We start from the raw sequence: 22,046 nt of genomic DNA on the forward strand, positions 1-22,046 counted from the left end.
AGATGGCTTGGGAGATGAAAAGCAACATGCTTAACAGTTTTTAAGATAGGAAGGGGCTTCCCTGGTGGCACGGTGGTTAAGAATCCGCCTGCCAATGCAGGGGACAGGGGTTCGAGCCCTGGTCCGGGATGATCCCACATGCCGTGGAGCAACTAAGCCCGTGCACCACAACTACTGAGCCCACGCGCCCTAAAGCCCGTGCTCAGCAACAAGAGAAGCCCCCGCAACGAGAAGCCCATGCACCGCAACGAAGAGTAGCCCCCGTTCACTGCAACTAGAGAAAGCCCACGTGCAGCAACGAAGACCCAACGCAGCCAAAAATAAATAATTTTTTTAAAAAGTTACTGTTTTTTAAAAAAAAAAGAATATAGGGGAAAAAAGGCAACAGCAGTCCCATCAGGCTGCTTCTCAAAAAGCTTTACAGGAGTCTCAAGTATTATCTGAAATTACCATGAAGAAAATAATTCCTAAAAATGATATTGTACAGTTAAGTATATTTGGAGAAAAAAAATTTTCTTCAAGTTTTCCATTAATAATCTAGGTAGGGCTTCCCTGGTGGCGCAGTGGTTGAGAATCTGCCTGCTAATGCAGGGGACACGGGTTCAAGCCCTGGTCTGGGAAGATCCCACATGCCGCGGAGCAACTGGGCCCATGAGCCACAACTGCTGAGCCTGCGCGTCTTGAGCCTGTGCTCCGCAGCGAGAGAGGCCGCGATAGTGAGAGGCCCGCGCACCGCGATGAAGAGTGGTCCCCGCTTGCCACAACTAGAGAAAGCCCTCGCACAGAAACGAAGACCCTACGCAGCCAAAAATAAATAAATAAATTAATTAAAACAAACAAACCAAAAAAAATAATAATAATAATCTAGGTAGATCTTAGATCCCCAGGAAACTAAACAAAGCTGGTTGAATGTGTTGAAATGTCATGTAGTCCGTTGTTAAACACACAACTTCCACAGCACTCCTTAAGCTTTAAAATGGAGCTCTTGGGACTTCCCTGATGGTCCAGTTGTTAAGACTTCATACTCCCAATGCAAGGGGCACAGCGCGGCCAAAAAAAAAAAAAAAAAAAAAGGAAAATGGAGCTCTTGAAAGAATTCCTCGAAAAGTGCCTATTCAACAAACTACTTGGAACTAATACCATTCTTTTAATATTTATAAGTGATCTAAAAAAACTGAATACCATCTTAAATTCAGAACCACCTAGAAGTTGTTCTCCTCTAATAATCAGGGAAAAAACATGGAGTCAGTCCAAAGAATAAAAGAAAAATAAGCTAATAAATGTAGAAAAGCCACTATTTTACCCCAATGACTCCTTGGAAAATATTGAGTATCTCCTGTTCTGTGACTGGCTGATTTGTGGCTTCTGGATTAGATTTAGATGCAGGAGTAAGTATAGAATTTATGTACACGTCAATCAGAGGAAGTAATTGAGGATGGAGTGGAGTGGAGGTTTCACAGAGCTGTCTATAAATCCAGTCCTAAAAAAGAAGGTTACAGGCACCAAATCAATTATGGCAATAAGAAAAAGCAAGCAAAATTTTAAAAGCACATATAATTTTACATGATTTATGAATCAGTGAAACTCACTATTAACTTTTAGCAGTTATTAAATATATTATCCAGTTTCACAGCTGTCTTTGATTTAAAAATAGGAAATACTTTTATACCCTAAAGTTGAGAATACCGTGAAGTGGATGATAAATCTAAAATGATGAGTTTGAGTTTTGAGTTTGGACTTTGGGTTTTTAATCTATTAGTTTTCAAGTAGTGGGGAAAACACTGTTAAGTCCCTTCTATATCTGTATTTAGAGCACCATATGTGTTGCTGTAGAAGACCCCACAACAGAAAGAAATTTAGGGACAGGGACAGTTCTTCACAACAAACCCTCAGACAGATTAAGAAAGTGACTTTGACAACCACTTATGGGAGATTAACTATCTACACAAATAGAGGCCAAGAAGAAATGCTGGGTGTGCATTTGGACTCTTAATTCTTATCTATTATATTGTTAAAAATATAAAGAAGCAGAAGGTACAATCAAGATGGAAAATAACTTCACTAAATCATGATAACAAGGATAATTAAATGTGATATATCAATGTATATATTGTTCATGGTTCTTTATAAATAAAATTGCCTCTTAGAAATGGTCCAAACAGATTTCTTTTACCTCCTGGGGTTCAGCCTTTTCTTTAGAGGACCTTTTAACTGTTTGGTATAGACAACTACATAACAAATTGAAAACATATCAAAAATATATTCAAGTTAGATGTTAGATGTCCTTATGACAAATGTACAAATACTGGTCATGGCTAACCAGCAACTTTCTCAGTTTGGTGAACAAAACCAAGTACAGAAATGGCAATTTTTACTAAGGTTTAATGAAATAGCTAAACGATATTACTGAGAATTTAAAAGGTACTAGTGTACATTTTGTAAATAACTGAACAGTTATACTGCTTTAAAAATCTGAAATTGAGAGCCTAATTACTATAACTATATAAACGACTAGTAACTAGACACACTTCACACACGAAACCCACAGTAAAGGTCTACAGACTGAAACGGAACTGGGAAGAAAGCATTAACTTAGGTTGTAGCTTGAAATATAAGTGTAAGGTCATACTTTTATTGATACTTTGTGCTTTGTAAAGGAACGACTCCTCAGAAGCTGGTAAATACAATGAATAGGCAAAAATCCAGTAATGTTGGCACTCAGGTTGCTGGTGACAGGGACACGAACTGCATGAGCTGTGACAACCTAAAAGGGAAAAATAGTATTAATACATATGACAGAACCAAATATAAAATTACTCTGAAAGAGGGAGGATTAGCCAGTTAGACTGTCAAAACTTAATACAAATGCGGTCCTCAGGAAGGAATGATAAAAACCAATTATTACGTGATTTAATTATTTTTGAGTGATGAGGTAGCATTTAGGTATTTGTGAAGTTCTCTACATTTTAAAATTTGCTTTTGAACACAGATATGTTGACGGGGGTTAGAGTAAGATTAAAAAATATATAAAATTTGGAATCATAAAATCTGGGCTCAATGACTTTAGCTAAGTCATTTTATCTTCTGAGTCTATTTTCACATCTACAAAATGAGACAATATTGTCTTACTTGCTTCAAAAGGTTTTTGCGAGGAGAAAAGGGAACCCTCTTGCACTGTTGGTGGGAATGTAAATTGATACAGCCACTATGGAGAACAATATGGAGGTTCCTTAAAAAACTAAAAATAGAACCACCATACGGCCCAGCAATCCCACTACTGGGCATATACCCAGAGAAAACCATAATTCAAAAGGACACATGCACCCGAATGTTCATTGCAGCACTATTTACAATAGCCAGGTCATGGAAGCAACCTAAATGCCCATCAACAGACGAATGGATAAAGAAGTTGTGGTACATATATACAATGGAATATTACTCAGCCATAAAAAGGAACGAAATTGAGTCATTTGTTGAGACGTGGATGGATCCAGAGACTGTCATACAGAGTGAAGTAAGTCAGAAAGAGAAAAACAAATATCGTATATTAATGCATGTATGTGGAACCTAGAAAAATGGTACAGATGAGCCAGTTTGCAGGGCAGAAGTTGAGACACAGATGTAGAGAATGGACATATGGACACCAAGGGGGGAAAACTGTGGTGAGGTGGGGATGGTGGTGTGCTGAATTGGGCGATTGGGATTGACATGTATACACTGATGTGTATAAAACTGATGCCTAATAAGAACCTGCAGTATAAAAAAACAAACAAAACAACTAATACTAAACTTTCATTGGGTTATTTGTATGGAAATATGTTAATATAAATGTTTCAGACATTACATGAAATTTCTAAAAATGTTATATTTGTATTTGTATGGAAATATGTATGGAAATATGTTAATATAAATGTTTCAGACATTACATGAAATTTCTAAAAATCTTATATTTGTATTTGTATGGAAATATGTTAATATAAATGTTTCAGACATTACAGGAAACTTCTAAAAATCTTATATGTTCTGGTATAAGGTTATAAGTAATAATCCTAGTTATTACTTTAAAATGTATATCTCAGAAATAACTAATTTTCTTGTCAACTGCATTATTATGAACTTTCATCAAATCTTTAACCATGGTCATTTTTAAGTCTTCTGTCATTTACAGACAGTTCTGGGTGTACTCTGATGATTTTGCAAGTATGTTCCTATAAAAGGGTTTCATCTTCAAGAAATTCATGGAAAAGACTCTGACAAGTACAGGTTTCTGGTAACTGACTGTACTGCTGAACTGAATGAATAAGCATTTTCAGAACTCTAATGAAAAACTGATGAACTCATAAAAGTGCTAACAAAAGATCAAGATGAAAAAAAAAATTAATTACATGGGACTGAGTGAACTGATGAGGATGAGTATAATTTTTGTGACTTTCTGTCTGAATTAAAAAAAAAAAAAAATCCCACAAGGACTCAGAGGCAAAGAATATACAAATCAATTTTCACTGCAAAGTAAAGGAGCTGTTACAGTGGAGGATTACTGGACTGAATGTCAATATTATGACATAGTATGAGTGTGTTTCATGTTTGGTAATTGCAATCATTGTTGCTTTTGTTGTGGTCATCCATGTACAATGCTTGGTGTCAGTCTATTTATCTCTTGTAAAAATAAAATACAGTGTGTGTGTGTGGAAAAAAAAAAAAAAAAGGTTTTTGCGAGAGGGAAATAAATTTCTTTGGAAAAATATATGTGACTTATAAAGTATCACATAAATATAAACAGGAATTTTTATTGTTATTCTCATTGTGTCATGCATAGACCACTAACTGTCTTTCAGAGACCCTCCCCAAAGGTGTCTTCCAGTTAGTTCAAACTAAACACATGAAAAATAACTTATGAGTGTCCTACATCCTATGTGTGACTGTTATGTGGGAGTGTATGTGCATTGAGGGGAGAAGGCAGAGTTTGGTACAGGAATGAGAATTTTTTTTTGGCTGCACCGCACAGCTTGCATGATCTTAGTTCCCTGACCAGGGATTGAACCCACACCCTTGGCAGTGAAAAGGCAGAGACCTAACCACTGGACTGCCAGGGAATTCCCAAGAATATTAATTAACCTAAAAGAAGCAACAATTGCAGATCTATGAGTATTTTCAAATATTTCATTTTTTAAGATATACATATTTTTGTATTCTGAGATTTAAATTGATAAATGAACCTGGGAACTAATTTTATTTATTTATTTTTTAATTAATTAAATTATTTATTTATTTTTAGCTGCATTGGGTCTTCGTTGCGGTGCACGGGCTTCTCACTGCAGTGGCTTCTCTTATTGCAGAGCAGGGGCTCTAGGCACGCGGGCTTCAGTAGTTGTGGCTTGCAGGCTCCAGAGCACAGGCTCAGAGGCTGTGATGCATGGGCTTAGTTGCTCTGCAGCACGTGGGATCTTCCTGCAACAGGGATCGAACCCGTGTCCCCTGCACTGGCAGGCGGATTCTTAACCACCACGCCACCAAGGAAGTCCCAGGAATTAATTTTAAATTTTAGCATAGTCTCCGTCAAAGACAAAAACTCTAATTCAAAAAGATACACGCACCCCAATGTTCATGGCAACACTATTTACAATAGCCAAGACGTGGAAGTGACCTAAGTATCCATCAACAGATGAATGGTGTGTGTGTGTGTGTGTGTGTATGTGTGTGATGGAATATTACTCAGCCATAAAAAAGAATGAAATAATGCCATTTTTATCAACATGGAATGACCTAGAGATTATCATACTAAGTGAAGTAAGTCAGAGAAAGAAAAATATTGTATGATATCACTTATATGTGGAATCTGAAAAACAGTACAAATGAACTTATCTACAAAATAGAAACAGACTCATAGACATAGAAAACAAACTTATGATTACCAAAGGGGAAGGACAGGGAGGGATAAATTGAGAGTATGGGATTAACAGATGCACAGTATCATATATAAAACAGATAAACAATAAGAATTTACTGTATAGCACAGAAAACTATATTCAATATATTGTAATGAACTATAATGGAAAAGAATAACAAAAAAGAATATAGATATATACACATATATATGTATAACCATATCACTTTGTTGTATATCTAAAACTAATACAATATTGTAAATCACCTATAATTCAATTTTAAAAAAAGAAAAAAATAAAAGAATAGTCTCCATCACTGGAAAAATAAAATATCATTAGGATTACCCATGGACAAAAGTGCTGAAACTAAATAAGAACAGGTAAATACTAGAATAAGGAATTTAGACTCTAGCTTATCATCTAGTTAGACATGCACCTCACAGCTGAGAAGGTTTAAATAGGTTTCTATGTTATTTTTCTCCTGACAATACCAGTTGATTACCCTATGTGAGATCCCTACCATCAATATCTAAGACTATACTCTTAAATATCTATTCAAAGTCTCCAAAATATGTAAATTTATTTACTACATGCTTTTATATGTAGTAAATAGCTTTAAAAGTAAATTTTAAATAGGATTATTCTTTACAGAAGTTTCTAATATTAAATAAATTATCACTGGAAACTAAAAAGGAATAAAAAAACTATATAATGCTCCAAAACTGAAACATGTAAGCTTTTCCCCAAAGAATGTTGTAAAAGAAAGTTAAAGAAGTACCCAGGAATAAAGTTAAAAGAAGTACCTGCTCAGTAAAAATTTCCTGTGTGAAGATAGTCTTCATCCTGCTCAAGGAGCTTGGCTTAATTACAATCTAAAACAACCAAAAGAATTTCAACAGCATGTGAAAATAAAATATATAAAGCACAATTTTCTCTGGTAAATTTATTATCTAAAATGACTGTGATATATAAAATTAATGTTCAAATACTCTATTTCAGAAGTAGCTTCTCAAACTCAACATTAAAGTGTGGTTTTCCTCAGAAACTGAACCAACATATTAAAGTACTTAGTAAATATACCATTATTGGCATTTCAAGTCAGTGGGAAGAAGTGGATTATTCAATAAATGGAGGTAGGATAGCTATCTTTCTGGATAATACCTATAAAGATTTGCACATGATACCATATCCAAAATCAACTCCAAATGTATTAAAAATTTAAATTTAAAACATGAGGCTGCAAAAACACTAGAAGAAAATATGTGACCGTTTCTATAAACCTTAGGAAAGAAAAACATTTCTTAGCAGAAAAACAAAGTAAGAACCACAAAAAAAATACTTAATATATTACACACATAGAAAATAATAATTTTCACATGGCAAAAAAGACTGGGAAAAATCAACTGTGACATATTATATTGTACTTCTCCACTTTTAAAGACAATAAGGATTATAAGATGCACCACAGATTTAATAGTAGCTTTTCAAGAAAAAAAGAGGTGAAACATTACCACATTTACATTATACATCAACTGTAAAATGAATCCCAGTTTCAATATTGGGTAAAATATGTCTTGAAATCAATGAAATATTGGGTTGGCCAAAAAGTTCCTTCGGGTTTTCCCATAAGATGTTATAGAAAAACCCAAAGGAACTTTTTGGCCAACCCAATATGCTATATAAGGCATAACAGCATATCATTTACATATAAAGAGCCCTTCTGAATCAGTAAAAGGAAAAATAAATCAATAAAAATCCCTATAGAAAAACTGGGACGTCAACAAGCCTTTCACAAAAGAAATAAACCAGCTAAAGCACATAGATGTTTTAAAACTACCCCAAAAAACCTCTATATAAACTGTAACTATAAAAAATAATAATAATAACCATAGTTTCACTAGTAATCAAAGAAATGCAAAATAAGTAAGACGATTTTTCACCATATTTGCAAAGATTAAAAAGAATGGTAATGCCCAGTGATGGTAAGAGTTTAGGAAAATAGGCACTCTCATTCACTAATGAGAACAGTTAAACTGGTATAATCTCTCTGGAAGATAATATGGCAATACACGTTAAACAGCTTAACATCACTATACTTTTACTTAGTACTGCTTTCTAGAACTTCATCCTAATAATCCAAAAAGTGTTTGAAGATATACATGTATGAGTGCCTGTGCATATATTTACATACATAAGGATATTCATCTAAGCATTATTCAGAAACTGGAAAATCTACATGGCAAATAAGAAAAGATCCATTAAGAATATCATGATCGGTCCATATGATGAACTACAATGCAGCCATTAAAAATTATATTGTATTAGAATATTTATGGATATGAGGAAGTGCTTATCATATATTGGTAAGTTCATTAAAATTACAAAATATGTAGATCAATTTAAAGAAAGAACAGATACCAGACTATTAACAGTACCTGATATCTCTGAACATGGAATTATATCTTTCCCTTCTTTATTGTGTTTTCTAAGGTTTCTACATAGAACATCTATTATTCTTGTGAATAGTGTTTTCATAATGTATTTTTTCTAAGAGCTCTTGATAGTTTCAAACTATTAAACAACTAAAATTATTTCAAAATGAAAACAATCTATTTACTTAACATTACAAGAAAATGTCCAGCTTAGAAACACCGTCTTTAGAAAGAAGATAAAAGGAAATTACCTTCATCCCCAAAGTAGAACAGACCAAGTCAATGATAGCACTAAGTTGGTTGCTATGAAAGTACATAGCAACCAATAATAACATCTCCCCAAAAGAAGCAGAGACGCCTGAAGTACTGTTGAAACAGAAAAGAAAATATGAATTTCCAAAGAAAGGGATAAGAAATACTTACTCAGCTAACTGAAACAAAAAGTCGTCTTACCTCTCAAAATAAGCTTCTTCTTTTATCATCCAACTTAGCCACACTACCATTAGCTGTTCCTGTTCAGGCGTACTATATAAAACATATCAGAAGTCACTGGTTTAAGTCAGATATACTAGCATAAGAATAAAAAATCATTCTGGAATTATTTTTGGTAGAAATTATTTTTTCCTCAAAATAATGGCTTGTTGAATTGGCCATTAATTGTCATTGAGATATGAAGCAGTTCTACAGAAGAAGAATGAGAACCTTTACTTTTCTCTATGAATATTAATAGTCAAACCCTCTCAAAGTCTCAGTTACTGCATTTGAAGGTTGGAGAGAGTAAACGTCCTCACATTCCTTGGAAAAACAAAGGTCCTTTGGGACTAAAATGTTAGGATAACTGCACATACTAACAGCTGATACTTATTTCATATAGAAAAAAATCTAGTGTTAAAACTTAATCATCAAAAAGTCACAAACTGAGGGTCTTCCCTGGTGGCGCAGTGGTTAAGAATCTGCCTGCCAATGCAGGGGACACGGGTTCGAGCCCTGGTCTGGGAAGATCCCATGTGCCGCGAGGCAACTAAGCCCGTGAGCCACAACTACTGAGCCTGTGCGTCTGGAGCCTGTGCTCCGCAACGGGAGAGGCCGCGACAGTGAGAGGCCCGCGCACCGCGATGAAGAGTGGCCCCTGCTCGCCACAACTAGAGAAAGACCTCGCACAGAAACGAAGGCCCAACACAGCCAAAAATAAATATAAAATAAATTAATTAATTAAAGAAACGTTTAAAAAAAAAAAAGTCACAAACTGAGTACATGGACAGTAATAACTCAGACCATCTTTTACCTGGAAAATGAAATTTAGTTTATAGAAGCATTTTGAGCAGAACTCAAAATTACAGAGAAAAAAGTGATCACTACTCAAAAAGTAAAAAGAAATAGCCAGGGGCTCATCAGATATGAAAAATGGTTATAAAAACACACCAACAAGAATGACTTGTTTAAAGGGAATAATTTTGATTTGTAAAAATAATTTTCATTGATCTCCTTCTACTTCATTGCAGTATAAACAGGTAAAACAAAATGCAACTACAAAGCCTGCTACCCAAAGCTAAGAAAATTAAAAAGGTCATTCTCAACCACACCTAAATCATTCCACTAATAAAAGACAGTGTTACGTAGTAGAAAGATTACAGCCTTTAGAGCCTGCCAGATCTGAGTGGGAATCCCATCTCTGCTAATCACTGTTAGTGTGACCCTGAACAAGAAATTTAAATAATCTTTTTGAACTTCAGCTCTCCTACCTATAATATAAAGATAAAAATACCCACCTTACAGAAGTAATGAGGATTAGAGACAATGCTTAGAAATTACTTCAGGTTTTATATATATATATATATATATATATATATATATATATATATATATATATATATATATAACTGAATCACTTTGCTATACACCAGAAACTAACACAACGTTGTAAATCAACTATACTTTAATAAAATAAATTTTAAAAAAAAGAAAGAAATTACTTCAGGTAAAGAGAAAAGAAAGTACTTCATTTCACGTACTTAATTTCATACCTTCCTGAAACACACAACTCAAACTACATTAAAGGGTTTTTCTTAAAAGGCATAAATGCATAGGATGATGATGAGGGACGACAACACAAACTATTGGAAGCCAGAGCCAACACGGATGAGTGATAACTGACTTAGCAGACCCGAGAAAGCAGAATACTAAACTGACAGGTGGGAAAACCAATCTACCACTTATACCACAGAATCCCCAAAGGCCTCAGAAACTGACAGCTCCAGGCAGTTCTGGGAGTGAGAATGAAGACAGAGACTAAATATAGACAGTCTATATGAGCAGTAGACCTCCAAATCACCTCCATTCTACACAACTAGATGAATACCCATCCCCCAGTAGAGAGGAGACTAGAGATTTATTCTCTGGATATGGTAAAAGAGGGTGTCTCTGAACTGACGGACAATCAGGGATATCCAGAGCACCTTTCTGAAAGTAGAAGAATTATGTGAATGATTATACTGCAGTCTGAGACCTCCCAGCCCTTAACCCTCACTTTATTTATAACTTTGCTTATGGATCTCCTGTTAGGCCTCCACTCCCTAAGCAAGACAATAGTCTTCTCGAAGACTCTGAAAAGCCCAAGAGTTTCCCATCTATGCATTCAGAAGTTCTAACCTGCTTTTTAGTTTCCCACTCTTAAATATGAACAGACAATCAAGAATTACCAAACCTCTGAAAAAAAGCTTCTAACTTGAAAAATAGAGAACAAAAAAAGGCAGAAAAAAAGAAACTTAGAGAAAAGAAACAGAACAAATAAAACCCCTTCAATCATTATGATTAATATCAGAGAAACCATGCCACAATGAAGCAGTAGACACTATAAAAAAGAAACGATCAGAATAAAAAAAAGCTCTTAGAAATTAAAAACTAAATAGGATTAGAGGACAAGGTTGAGAACAAATCCTAAAAGGCAGTATAGGCAGTATCTTTTTGAGGTGACTGAAATGTTCTAAAATTAGATTGTGGTAATGGTTGCATGATTTTGTAAATATACTAAAAACTATTAAATTGTACACTTTTTTTTTTATTCAGGAGGCAATGTAAGTTGTACACTTTAAAATGGGTAAATTTTATGGTATGTAAATTGTGTTTCAATAAAGCTGTTTTTTAAAATGCAGAACAAGACAAGGATAAGGAAAATAAGAAAGAATAAGAAAATAAGATGATAATTTCAGGAAGTCCAATATCCAAATAAGAGGAGGTTTCAAACAGAGAAAACCCATGTGGTGGACATTACCAAGAAATTAGTTCAAGAAAATTTCCTAGAACTGAACACTGTGAGTTCCCAGGTTAAAAGGGCTAACTAAATACCTAGGATGAGGGCATTCCCTGGAGGTCCAGTGGTTAGGACTCAGAGCTCTCACTGCCAGGGCCCTGGGTTCGACCCCTGGTTGGGGAACTAAGATTCCACAAGCCATGTGAAGTGGCCAAAAAAAAAAAAACAAAACACCTAAGATGAAAGACAAAACAGACCCATACAAAAGCACATCATCCAGAAATTTCAAAACCCTAGGGACAAAAGGCTAATCCTACATGACTCCATATTTAAAAAGAACAAGCCACAAAAAGGACCAGGAATCAGAATGTCATCAGATTTCTCAACAGTAACACTGGAAGTTAGAAGACAATAGAGCAAGACTTTCAAAATTCTCAAAGGGAATTATTTCCAACTTAGAATTCTATACCCCATCAAACTATCAATCAGGTGTCAAAGCAGAATAAAGACATATTCAGAAATACCCAGTCTTAAAATAATTTACCTCTCACATACCCATGCTAAAGAAGCAAAATGAGGGAGCAAATGAAAAAAGATGGAGGGACTTCCCTGGTAATCCGGTGGTTAAGATGCCATGCTCCCAATGCAGGGGGCCCGGTTCGATCCCTGGTCAGGGAACTAGATCCCACATGCTGCAAATAAAAGATCCCACATGCCGCAAATAAAAGATCTCACATGCCACAACTAAAGATCCCATGTGCTGCAACTAAAGATCCCGCATGCCACAAGGAAGATCCCGAGTGCCTCAACTAAGACCCAGCACAGCCAAATAAATAACTAAATAAATAAATAAAAGAAAAAAGTAAAAAGATGGAGACATAAGATGCAGGAAACAGAAGACCCAACAAAGGAGAGCTGAAGCAACTCCCCAAAATAATAGTGAAGAGCAATTCCCGGATGAGAGCTGTGTACCAGGTGCAGAGGTAACCAGTTCAAATGGGAGGTCAAAATGTTCCAGGAGAGATTTCCTCAAGAAGATGAAACTGGCAGAATATCTAATGAGTCTGGACATCGTGAGAGGAGGTTTAGATTGGCAGAGAGTTTGAGATTGCATTAACGTAAGCACATAAAATACAGAGCAAATGGAAAATAAAGAACAAAAACACAGGATAAGTATTAATGGAGAAACAAGTTTTGCAAAAGAAAAGTAATCATCTACTGCTTGGTTGAGCTCCCAGTAGTGTAACATAAACAACTATGTATTGGTCAAAGCAAAATAATAATAACTGTACTGGGAGAATGGGAAGATAGAAAGGATGTGTAGACATGTTGACAGAGAGAAAAGAAAGAACTAATTCTTCATTCTCATAGTGGGAAGTCAACAAATACTCCTAAAGCGAACAATCAGGATGTAGTGAATACAAACATGTTAATAAAGATGTGGTAGTAAAAACCAAAAGAATCAGCTAAAAGAACTGAAAGAAAGCTGCCTCTAGGGAAGGGGAAACAGGGAGAGGGGGGAATAAGGACTACTATTTGCCTCAAATCTTGAAGAACTATTTTGACTCCTTTAAACAATGTGTACATGAAACTTTGATAAAGATAAATAAAATAACTGGCATACAGGAGATGCTACTGATATCCTTTTATTAAATGATAATACCAATGTCCCTATCTTAGACCATTTTGTAGTAAGCTCCTAATTAATTTTATACATGTGTTTTAATAAATAAACAAAAGCAGACCTTGAGAAAATAGTACAATTATATAGTTGGGTACCTGACAAGTGTAGAAAAGGCCAGTAGCATACAAAAGGAAAGTGAAACAAAGCGAACGCCAGCTGGTGTGGCAGGAGGACGGCTTGTCATCAACTGCAGTAATTGCTCAGCTTCTTCCTCAGTTGGTCTAAAAAAGGAATACATTATTAGGTTTTACTTTTTTCAGTCGAGAGAAGGAAGAAGAAGGGACTTCTCAACAGTTTAACCTTTCAGATACAAATCTTGAGCTTTATAATGTACCTCACTATTTATAAAATCTTTAATATCTTAAGATGTCAAAAGCAAAACTTTTGAATTCACAACCAGTGTTTTTCCTCAGACACAAATACAGGTAGTCCTCACTTTGCACAGTAGTGTGGGACCATAAAAATAACGATGCAAGCTGAAACTGCATCAAGATCTTAATAATCAATGGGGAAAATTACAACTGTTCCACGACTTTTAAAATTTTTGTCAGGACATTAAAAACTCTGTTGGTTACAATGCATAGGGAAATTTTTTTAAATAGTAAAACTAATATTTATATAGCATTCTATAATTGGATATATTAGAAACATTGGGAATTAAAGTGTTTTCTTTGTAAAAGATTTATCAAGAGTAGTTTGAACAGCCCCTGCCACCTTCTCATTGTATAACTTATAATATGGAGTGAGCATCTTCTCTAAGCCTTGATGAACTATCATACCCCCTTCGAAGTTTGGATCAGCTTCCAACATTTTATCCTTTGTACTTCCAGTCATGAAATATCTGAGAGTTCCTTTAATGTGAATATTTTTGCCAGCATCAGTCCTCTGGGTCTTCATCCTTTTTGTCACAATGACTTTCCTCAAGTTCGCCTTCACTAAGCTCGCCTGGCTACGTATCTAGGGTCTCTCAAATGGCAGCACTGTCAACATTCTCACAGTCAGCTATTTCTTCTATTTACGTTTGGCTCAAATGTCACTTCCAGTGTTAACTACTTTGCTTCTTTGCTACATTTTCATTTTTATTGGCCAATTCCCTCTTTCAATTATCCATTTCTGTAAAATACCACATGGGTTTATTCACTGAGAGACAAGGAGATGACACTACTACTCACTTTGCTGTCTGTTCATGAACTGAGTAATAGTTGTGCATTGACTAGTTACTGAAAGATTTTAAAAGAAATGATGTGATTGGTCACTGCTCACCATGTGCCTCTTTTATTTACACAGTGATGTGTGGCTTAAAAAGCTCTCAGCAAAGTTTGTACTTTATACAATAATTTGGTTAATGTATCATGGTAACTGATACATTAGTTGTTGAGGGAGCAGTGTTATTTAACTGAAGTGTGGTAACTGAAACTCATGTTAACAGAGACATGCAAAGTGAGGACTATATGTATAACAGTTGAGGACAGTATTCAAAAGGATGTAGTCCAGTGACTAAGAAAGCTCATGCTTAATAATCACATCATATCAATTTTAAACAATCTATGATCTCAGTTGTAAAAGGAAACACAGAACACGTTTACTTCAACTAGCTGCATGGGCTAGGCAAAGGATAACTCACAGATCACTCATGACAGTCATGTCAAGCTGTGGTAGAGTCACAGGTTTCTTAAACTGCTCTCGCTCCTCCCACATTTACATAATTCTATTTACAATCAGACCAAAATAGATGGATACATCCCAGCTAGGAATGTTTGCCTTAGGTCTTCATTCTTGATATAGGCGAGCTCACTACCTAAGCCCAATAGAAAACCCAAATCCTCTGAATAAAAGGCCTGTGGCTCACTTTCTTGGGATTAGAAATAAGAAAGTAAAATGACAAAAAGGTAAAATATCAAATTATTGAATACTTGAGTCCAGCGATCCCCATCAAAGCACAGTACAGACGTAAGAGTGCACTGGCTTTCACAACATGCTCTTCTTTCAGCCCCGAATACACAGATACATTGGGCTCCATCTCCACATCAGCTTCTTCCACAATGCGGGTACTTCTTACTGTGGGAAGAATGCCCATCAACTCCAGAAGAAGCTGCCTTCTCATTTGCCAAAGGACAGAACTACTGGTCTCTCTTTTTCTCTGTAAGGGAAAAATATGGGCCACAAAAGGAAGAAAGCATGGCGCACTTACTAAGTCAGAAGGAAGTTCAAACAAAGCTCTCCACTTAAACACTTGAAACTGATCCATTTGAGGAGGCTGAGGCTATCATAACTGCAGAATCTCATTTTAATCCATCGAGCAAATTCAGTGGATTTGACAAATACTCTACTCACCCTAATTTGGACTGGTTGTACAGAAAATACTAAATTAATAACAATTTGAGATGTAAAATATCATGTAAATGATGCTTTCAAATACATAATGACTAGTGGAGTCATATGTACAAAGTGCTCAGATTGTGAAGACAGAAGGGCTTGGGCGGAAACAACAGCTCTGCTATTAATTGATTATGTACTTTTAGGCATATAAGTTAACCTCTCTGAACCCCTTGTCTTAAATGACAAGGAGATGAATATCTTATTAATAATATTTAACTCCCAGGAGTGCTGTAATTAGGAGTTTACAAGTCTACCACCCCCCAGTTCTTCAGGCAGGGATAACGTCCAGTCATCTCTTACTCAGCAGGGCCTGACGTATTGTGCCTGACATACAGCAAGCATTCAATATTTGTTAAACAGATGAATGAACGAACAAAGATAATAAATATGAAAGCAGTTCTAAACTGTAAAGGACTAGGCAAAAGTTAGTTATTATTTTTAGAGTGTTTCAAAGTAAAATATGGAAGCCTGTTTTATTAATGATATAAGGTTCAAATAAGAAAAGTTTATTGCACACAAAGAACAATTACAAACAAGAGGATCATACCAAGTGCTTAGCACAGTGCCTGACATATAGAAGGAATACTAGAAATATTCACTTCCTTTTCAAAAGCAAAGTTTAAAATTAGTTTTCAAATGGGCTAGAAGTAAAGTAAAACTTGGATACAGAAAAGTATGGTGAATTCATGGCATAAAAAAAATAGACTGAAGAAGGATCTAAGCAGTACACAAGTTACTGTCAAGCTCACTGACCTCAACAAGTTAAAAACCATTATGCATTAGTTTCTTTGTAGGGACAGGACTCTATTCACAGAGTTACCATGAGATGCTTTTTGAAAAAGTACAATATTTTGCAAGTTAAAAACTGTTGCAAAATATAATATATATTCATCAATAGATGGATGGATAAATGTAGTAGATACATACAATAAACTATTAGCCTTAGAAAGGAAGGAAATTCTGACACAGGCCACAACATGCATGGACCTTAAAAACATATGCTAGGGACTTCCCTGGAGGCGCAGTGGTTAAGAATCCGCCTGCCAAAGCAGGGGACACGGGTTCGAGCCCTGGTCCAGGAAGATCCCACATGCCGTGGAGCAACTAAGCCCACGCACCGCAACTACTGAAGCCAGCGCACCTAGAGCCCATGCTCTGCAACAGGAGAAGCCATTGCAATGAGAAGCCCGCACACCACAATGAAGAGTAGCCCCCGCTCGCCGCAACTAAAGGAAGCCCACACACAGCAACAAAGACCCAACACAGCCAAAAATAAAATAAAATAAACATTATGCTAAGGAAAATAAGCCAAACTCAAAAAGAGAAATACCACTTATACGAGGTACCTAGAATGGGAAAATTCATAGAAACAGAAAGTAGAAAAGAGATTACCAGGAGCTGGGAGGAAGGGGGAATAGGAAATTACTGGTTAATGGGTACAGAGTTTCTGTTTGGGATGATGAAAAAGTTCTGAAAATGAATACTGATGATGGTTGCACAACATTGTAAATGTACTTAATGTCACTGAACTGTACACTTAAAAATGATTCAAATGGTAAATTTTACATTATGTATATTTTTTTTTTTTTAACAATTGGTTTTTTGGTTTTTTTTTTGTTTTTAATTTTATTTATTTATTTATGGCTGTGTTGGGTCTTCGTTTCTGTGCGAGGGCTTTCTCTAGTCGCGGCAAGTGGGGGCCACTCTTCATCGCGGTGCGCGGGCCTCTCACTATCGCGGCCTCTCTTGTTGCAGAGCACAGGCTCCAGACGCGCAGGCTCAGTAATTGTGGCTCACGGGCCTAGTTGCTCCGCAGCATGTGGGATCTTCCCAGACCAGGGCTTGAACCCGTGTCCCCTGCATTGGCAGGCAGATTCTCAACCACTGCGCCACCAGGGAAGCCCCACATTATGTATATTTTACCACAATAATATAATAATAATAATAATATACACACACACATATTAAAATTACAGACTACAATAACAACTTGTATTGATGACCTAATGTAGCAACCTAACATAGCAGTTCTCACGTAGCTGACCCAGAAACCTGGAGATTACCAAAATACTCTTTTGGGGGTCCAGAAGGTCAAAAATATTTCCTTAACATTATAGACCTTTTTTACTCATTTTCCCACAAGTATACAGTGCAGTTTTTCCAAAGGCCAGACATAAAGAGACTTGCAAAAATGCACAATAACACCACTCTTTTCAGTAGATTTTTGTTTTGGAAAATATGGTTATTTTTCATTAAAAAAATATGTTATAGTCACATTTAATGAGATTATTATTGTTATTTTTTTATTGTTATTTTTAAATGAATTATAAATAAATATTTCAAACACTGCAGTTTTCATTTCTAGTATGGTAAATATCAATAGATAAAAGCCTATACAGGGACTTCCCTGGTGGCGCAGTGGTTAAGAATCCTCCTGCCAATGCAGGTGACACGGGTTCGAGTCCTGGTCCAGGAAGATCCCACATGCTGTGGAACAACTAAGCCTCTGCACCACAACTACTGAGCCTGCGATCTAGAGCCTGCAAGCCACAACTACTGAGCCCACATGCCACAACTACTGAAGCCCATGCACCTAGAGCCCATGTTCTGCAGCAAGAGAAGCCAAAGCAATGAGAAGCCCACACACCGCAGCAAAGAGTAGCCCCCGCTCGCCGCAACTAGAGAAAGCCCGCGCGCAGCAACAAAGACCCAACGCAGCCAAAAATAAATAAATTAAAAAAAAAAAAAAAAAAGCTTATACAAAAGCTCTTTGGAGTCCTCAATGATTTATTTTAAATGTTAGGAGGCCCTGAGACTAAGAAGTTTGAGAACCACTGGCTTAATGACATCATTCTAAAAGTGTTTCTTCCTCTCTTACTAACTACTAAAATAGCCTGATCCTTGGTCTAGACACATATTTCTCCCTCACCTGCTGTCCATTTCGGATAAAAGTTCCAAACCAAGTCCGGACTTTCGCATTTGTTCCAAGAAGCAAGCCACTAACAAAACAAACCAAGTCACTCACTCCGTCTTCACTAGCTTCATTTTTAGTATGATCCAAGGTCAAAGCCACTCCAAGACCTGGCAAGTGGCATTCTTCCACCTAACAGAGCAAAGAAAACAAACTGAATTCAATATCATAAGGAAAAGGGCCAGGATGAGCCAGAATCTAAAGCATCTAAAGTTTAGGGGAGGACATAACACAAAACATAAAAACCCAGAGAGGAAGGTAATACATCCAGTCTATACCTATAATTCCAAATCTCTATAATATTCTAAAACCACCTTGAGAAGAGTTCCTGGTCCTAACATAAAGGCTTTTGTCTCAGAAAAATAATAAGATCTCTTACCACCATGCCTCGGACCTTCAGGGCCTGAGCAGGATTCATTTTACACAAGAAGCGTAAGGCATCCGTCCTCCGCCTTCCTCCAAGACTCTCTTCATCTTGTCGTTCTCCATTTTTGATCAGGCCCCTACAAACTGAACATTTAATAGGCTCTATTACTTTAAGCTTTGTAAGTAGGATATCAGAAACAATTTTTTCAGCCTTGAGAATCGCTCATTTATGCAGATTAGACACTACAGAAGAAAAGGATCAGGAAACTTGAAAACATAGCAATAGAAACTGATCAAAATAAAGCCAAGAGTGAAAAGAAACTCAAAAAAATGAACTGTGACCTGTGGAACATCAAATAGTCAAACATACTTGTAATGTCTCAGAAAAAGAGAATGAAAGACAAATATATATATTTGAAGAAATTTTTCCAAACTTGATGAAAACTATAAACCCAGAAGTTCAATAAACCCCAAGCAGCATAAACACTAAGAAAATCATACTAAGACACATCATAATCAAATCCCTGAAAACCAGTGATAAAGAGAAAATCTTAAAAGTAGCCAGAAGGGATTAAAAAAAATAAACAAATAAAAGTAGCCAGAGGAAAAAAAGGAACATGTACAGAGGAATAAAGATAAAAATTACCATAGACAACAGAATGACATCTTTAAAGAGCTGAAAGGTCAACCTAAACCTATCGTGTAATATTCAGTAAATCTCTTAGAAACAAAAGGGAAATATTATCAATACCTCCATTTTTCAAATGAGAAGTTAAGTACCTTGATGGAGATCACACAAAGAGTGAGTGACAAGGTTAGAAATTATGCCCCCCAGATCCAGCACCTTTTTCTGCTTGACTCTCAATTAACGAATTATCTTGCTCAATAAATGTAATTTTTATATCACTCAGACCCAAACAAGAATCTTCAGGGCTTCCCTGGTGGCGCAGTGGTTGAGAATCTGCCTGCTAATGCAGGGGACACGGGTTCGAGCCCTGGTCTGGGAAGATCCCACATGCCACGGAGCAGCTGGGCCCGTGAGCCACAGCTACTGAGCCTGCGCGTCTGGAGCCTGTGCCCCGCAACGGGAGGGGCCGCGATAGTGAAAGGCCCGCGCACCGCGATGAAGAGCGGTCCCCGCACCGCGATGAAGAGTGGCCCCCACTTGCCGTAACCAGAGAAAGCCCTTGCACGAACTGAAGACCCAACACAGCCAAAAATAAATAAATAAATAAATAAAGTAGCTATAAAATTTAAAAAAAAAAAAAAAAAAAAAAGAATCTTCAGTCCCTAGCAGTTTGAAATAGTGGTGAAAATTTCAGTTGATCTTTCTCAATTTCTACCCTATACTTTTCTGCAAGCTGACAGCATTAAGGCTAAAAACCAAAGGTCTGATTGCTAGTACTTCTGATTACATATATCTCGTAATGCTCTTTGGCTATTTCACAGATATATGTTCTCTCCCCTTTGTTCACTGAACACAGGGATTATATATTCTATTTCTTTAGTATTTTTTACTTCCCTATTATAGCACTGGTGACGAATGGCCAAAAAAAAAAAAATTTTGCTGCATACTCATTGTACTTAAAGCTGTAACCTCAAAACAATTTTGAATTCTCTAAACTCAGCATTTCTACAACGAATATGCACTAATAAATTTTCAAAAAATAAAATCTCAAATAAAACCCTATAAGTGTTTCTTCTTAGCTCAAAAAATAGGTCCTAGGGACTTCCCTGGTGGCGCAGTGGTTAAGAATCCGCCTGCCAATGCAGGGGACACGGGTTCGAGCCCTGGTCCGGTAAGATCCCACATGCTGAGGAGCGACTAAGCCCGTGTGCCACAACTACTGAGCCTGTGCTCTAGAGCCCACGGGCCACAGCTACTGAGCCTGAGAGCCACAACTACTGAAGGCCGCAAGCCTAGAGCCCGTGCTCCACAACAAAAGAAGCCACCGCAATGAGAAGTCCGCGCACCACAACGAAGAGTAGCCCCCACCTGCAGCAACTAGAGAAAGCCTGCACACAGCAAAGAAGACCCAACGCAGCCAAAAATAAATAAATAAATAAATAAATTTATTTAAAAAAAAAACATAGGTCCTGTACATGCCCAAGCAAATCTCTTCAATATCCCATTTTAAAATTACATTTACCTTCATTAAAACTATCAGGAACATTGGCCACCAACAGACACAAGAACCAGGCACCATTTCTAACATGGAGCAAGGCTTCAGCTACATCAACTATAGGAAGCAGGGATGGGAGCTCTATAAGAAAACAAAATCAGGGTTACTACTAAGGAGTGATATTTCATTATATTATACATTAAACATCTTTTGACATTTCACCAATGTCATTTAAAAGTAATTTAAATTAAAGTACTTTCTTTTCATAGTCTAGAGCTGAATTGTCCAGTAGGATAGCCACGAGCCACATGTGACTATTAAAATTAAAATTAAATTAAATTAAATTAAAAATAGTTTCATTCCTCAGTCACACTAGTCACATTTCAAGTACTCCATAACCACACGTGGCTGGTGGCTACTGTACTAGACAGCACGACACGGAACGCTGTCATCGCTGTGGCGGACAGTGTCGGTCAAAAGAGTTACTTTCATGACAATTTTCTCTGCGTTTTTATGTCCTCTATCTTTTAATTCTGATCATGCATACCTATTATAAAGAGTCCAGAAAATACAAAACGTGCAAAGAATAAAAATAAAATCAGCTCTAATCCCATCACTCAAAGTTAATAATTTGAAAGATTTTATTTTAATCCCCCTATGGGTATTACTTTTAACAAAACTGGGATTATATTCTACTTACCATTTTGCCACTTGCTTTTTCCATTTAACATATTGTGAACATTTTCCAAAATGATTAAATTTCTTCAAATACACCATTTTAATGGCTGTACAGTATGCTATACTATGGAAATAATATAATTTACTTAATCATTGTCCTACTATTAGTCATTTTTGACCTAAACTTTTAAGGCACATTCTTAATTGGGTGAACCTTAAAATAGCACAACACTCCAGGTTAAGAAGTTACACAGTATCATTTAACAAGAAACTATATC

The 22,046-nt window shown here is 36.4% G+C and overlaps 1 protein-coding gene across 5 annotated transcripts in view; it reads right to left on the reverse strand.

Moving 5' to 3' along the window:
• INTS2 (integrator complex subunit 2) overlaps window positions 1–22,046 on the reverse strand; it is a 54,988-nt gene that overhangs the window by 27,869 nt on the left and 5,073 nt on the right. For all 5 annotated transcript variants that reach the window (XM_057535972.1, XM_057535971.1, XM_007190273.2 and 2 more), the window contains exons 5-14: window positions 21,118–21,231; window positions 18,981–19,111; window positions 18,560–18,733; window positions 15,165–15,391; window positions 13,347–13,472; window positions 8,771–8,842; window positions 8,569–8,683; window positions 6,689–6,757; window positions 2,630–2,764; window positions 1,304–1,480 (exon numbers count right to left, since the gene is read on the reverse strand). In XM_057535972.1, coding sequence (XP_057391955.1) covers window positions 1,304–1,480; window positions 2,630–2,764; window positions 6,689–6,757; window positions 8,569–8,683; window positions 8,771–8,842; window positions 13,347–13,472; window positions 15,165–15,391; window positions 18,560–18,733; window positions 18,981–19,111; window positions 21,118–21,231 — 1,340 coding nt within the window. The remainder of the gene's footprint in view (window positions 1–1,303; window positions 1,481–2,629; window positions 2,765–6,688; window positions 6,758–8,568; window positions 8,684–8,770; window positions 8,843–13,346; window positions 13,473–15,164; window positions 15,392–18,559; window positions 18,734–18,980; window positions 19,112–21,117; window positions 21,232–22,046) is intronic.

The sequence above is a fragment of the Balaenoptera acutorostrata genome, chromosome 20 (assembly GCF_949987535.1).
Source record: "Balaenoptera acutorostrata chromosome 20, mBalAcu1.1, whole genome shotgun sequence".
Taxonomy (NCBI): domain Eukaryota; kingdom Metazoa; phylum Chordata; class Mammalia; order Artiodactyla; family Balaenopteridae; genus Balaenoptera; species Balaenoptera acutorostrata.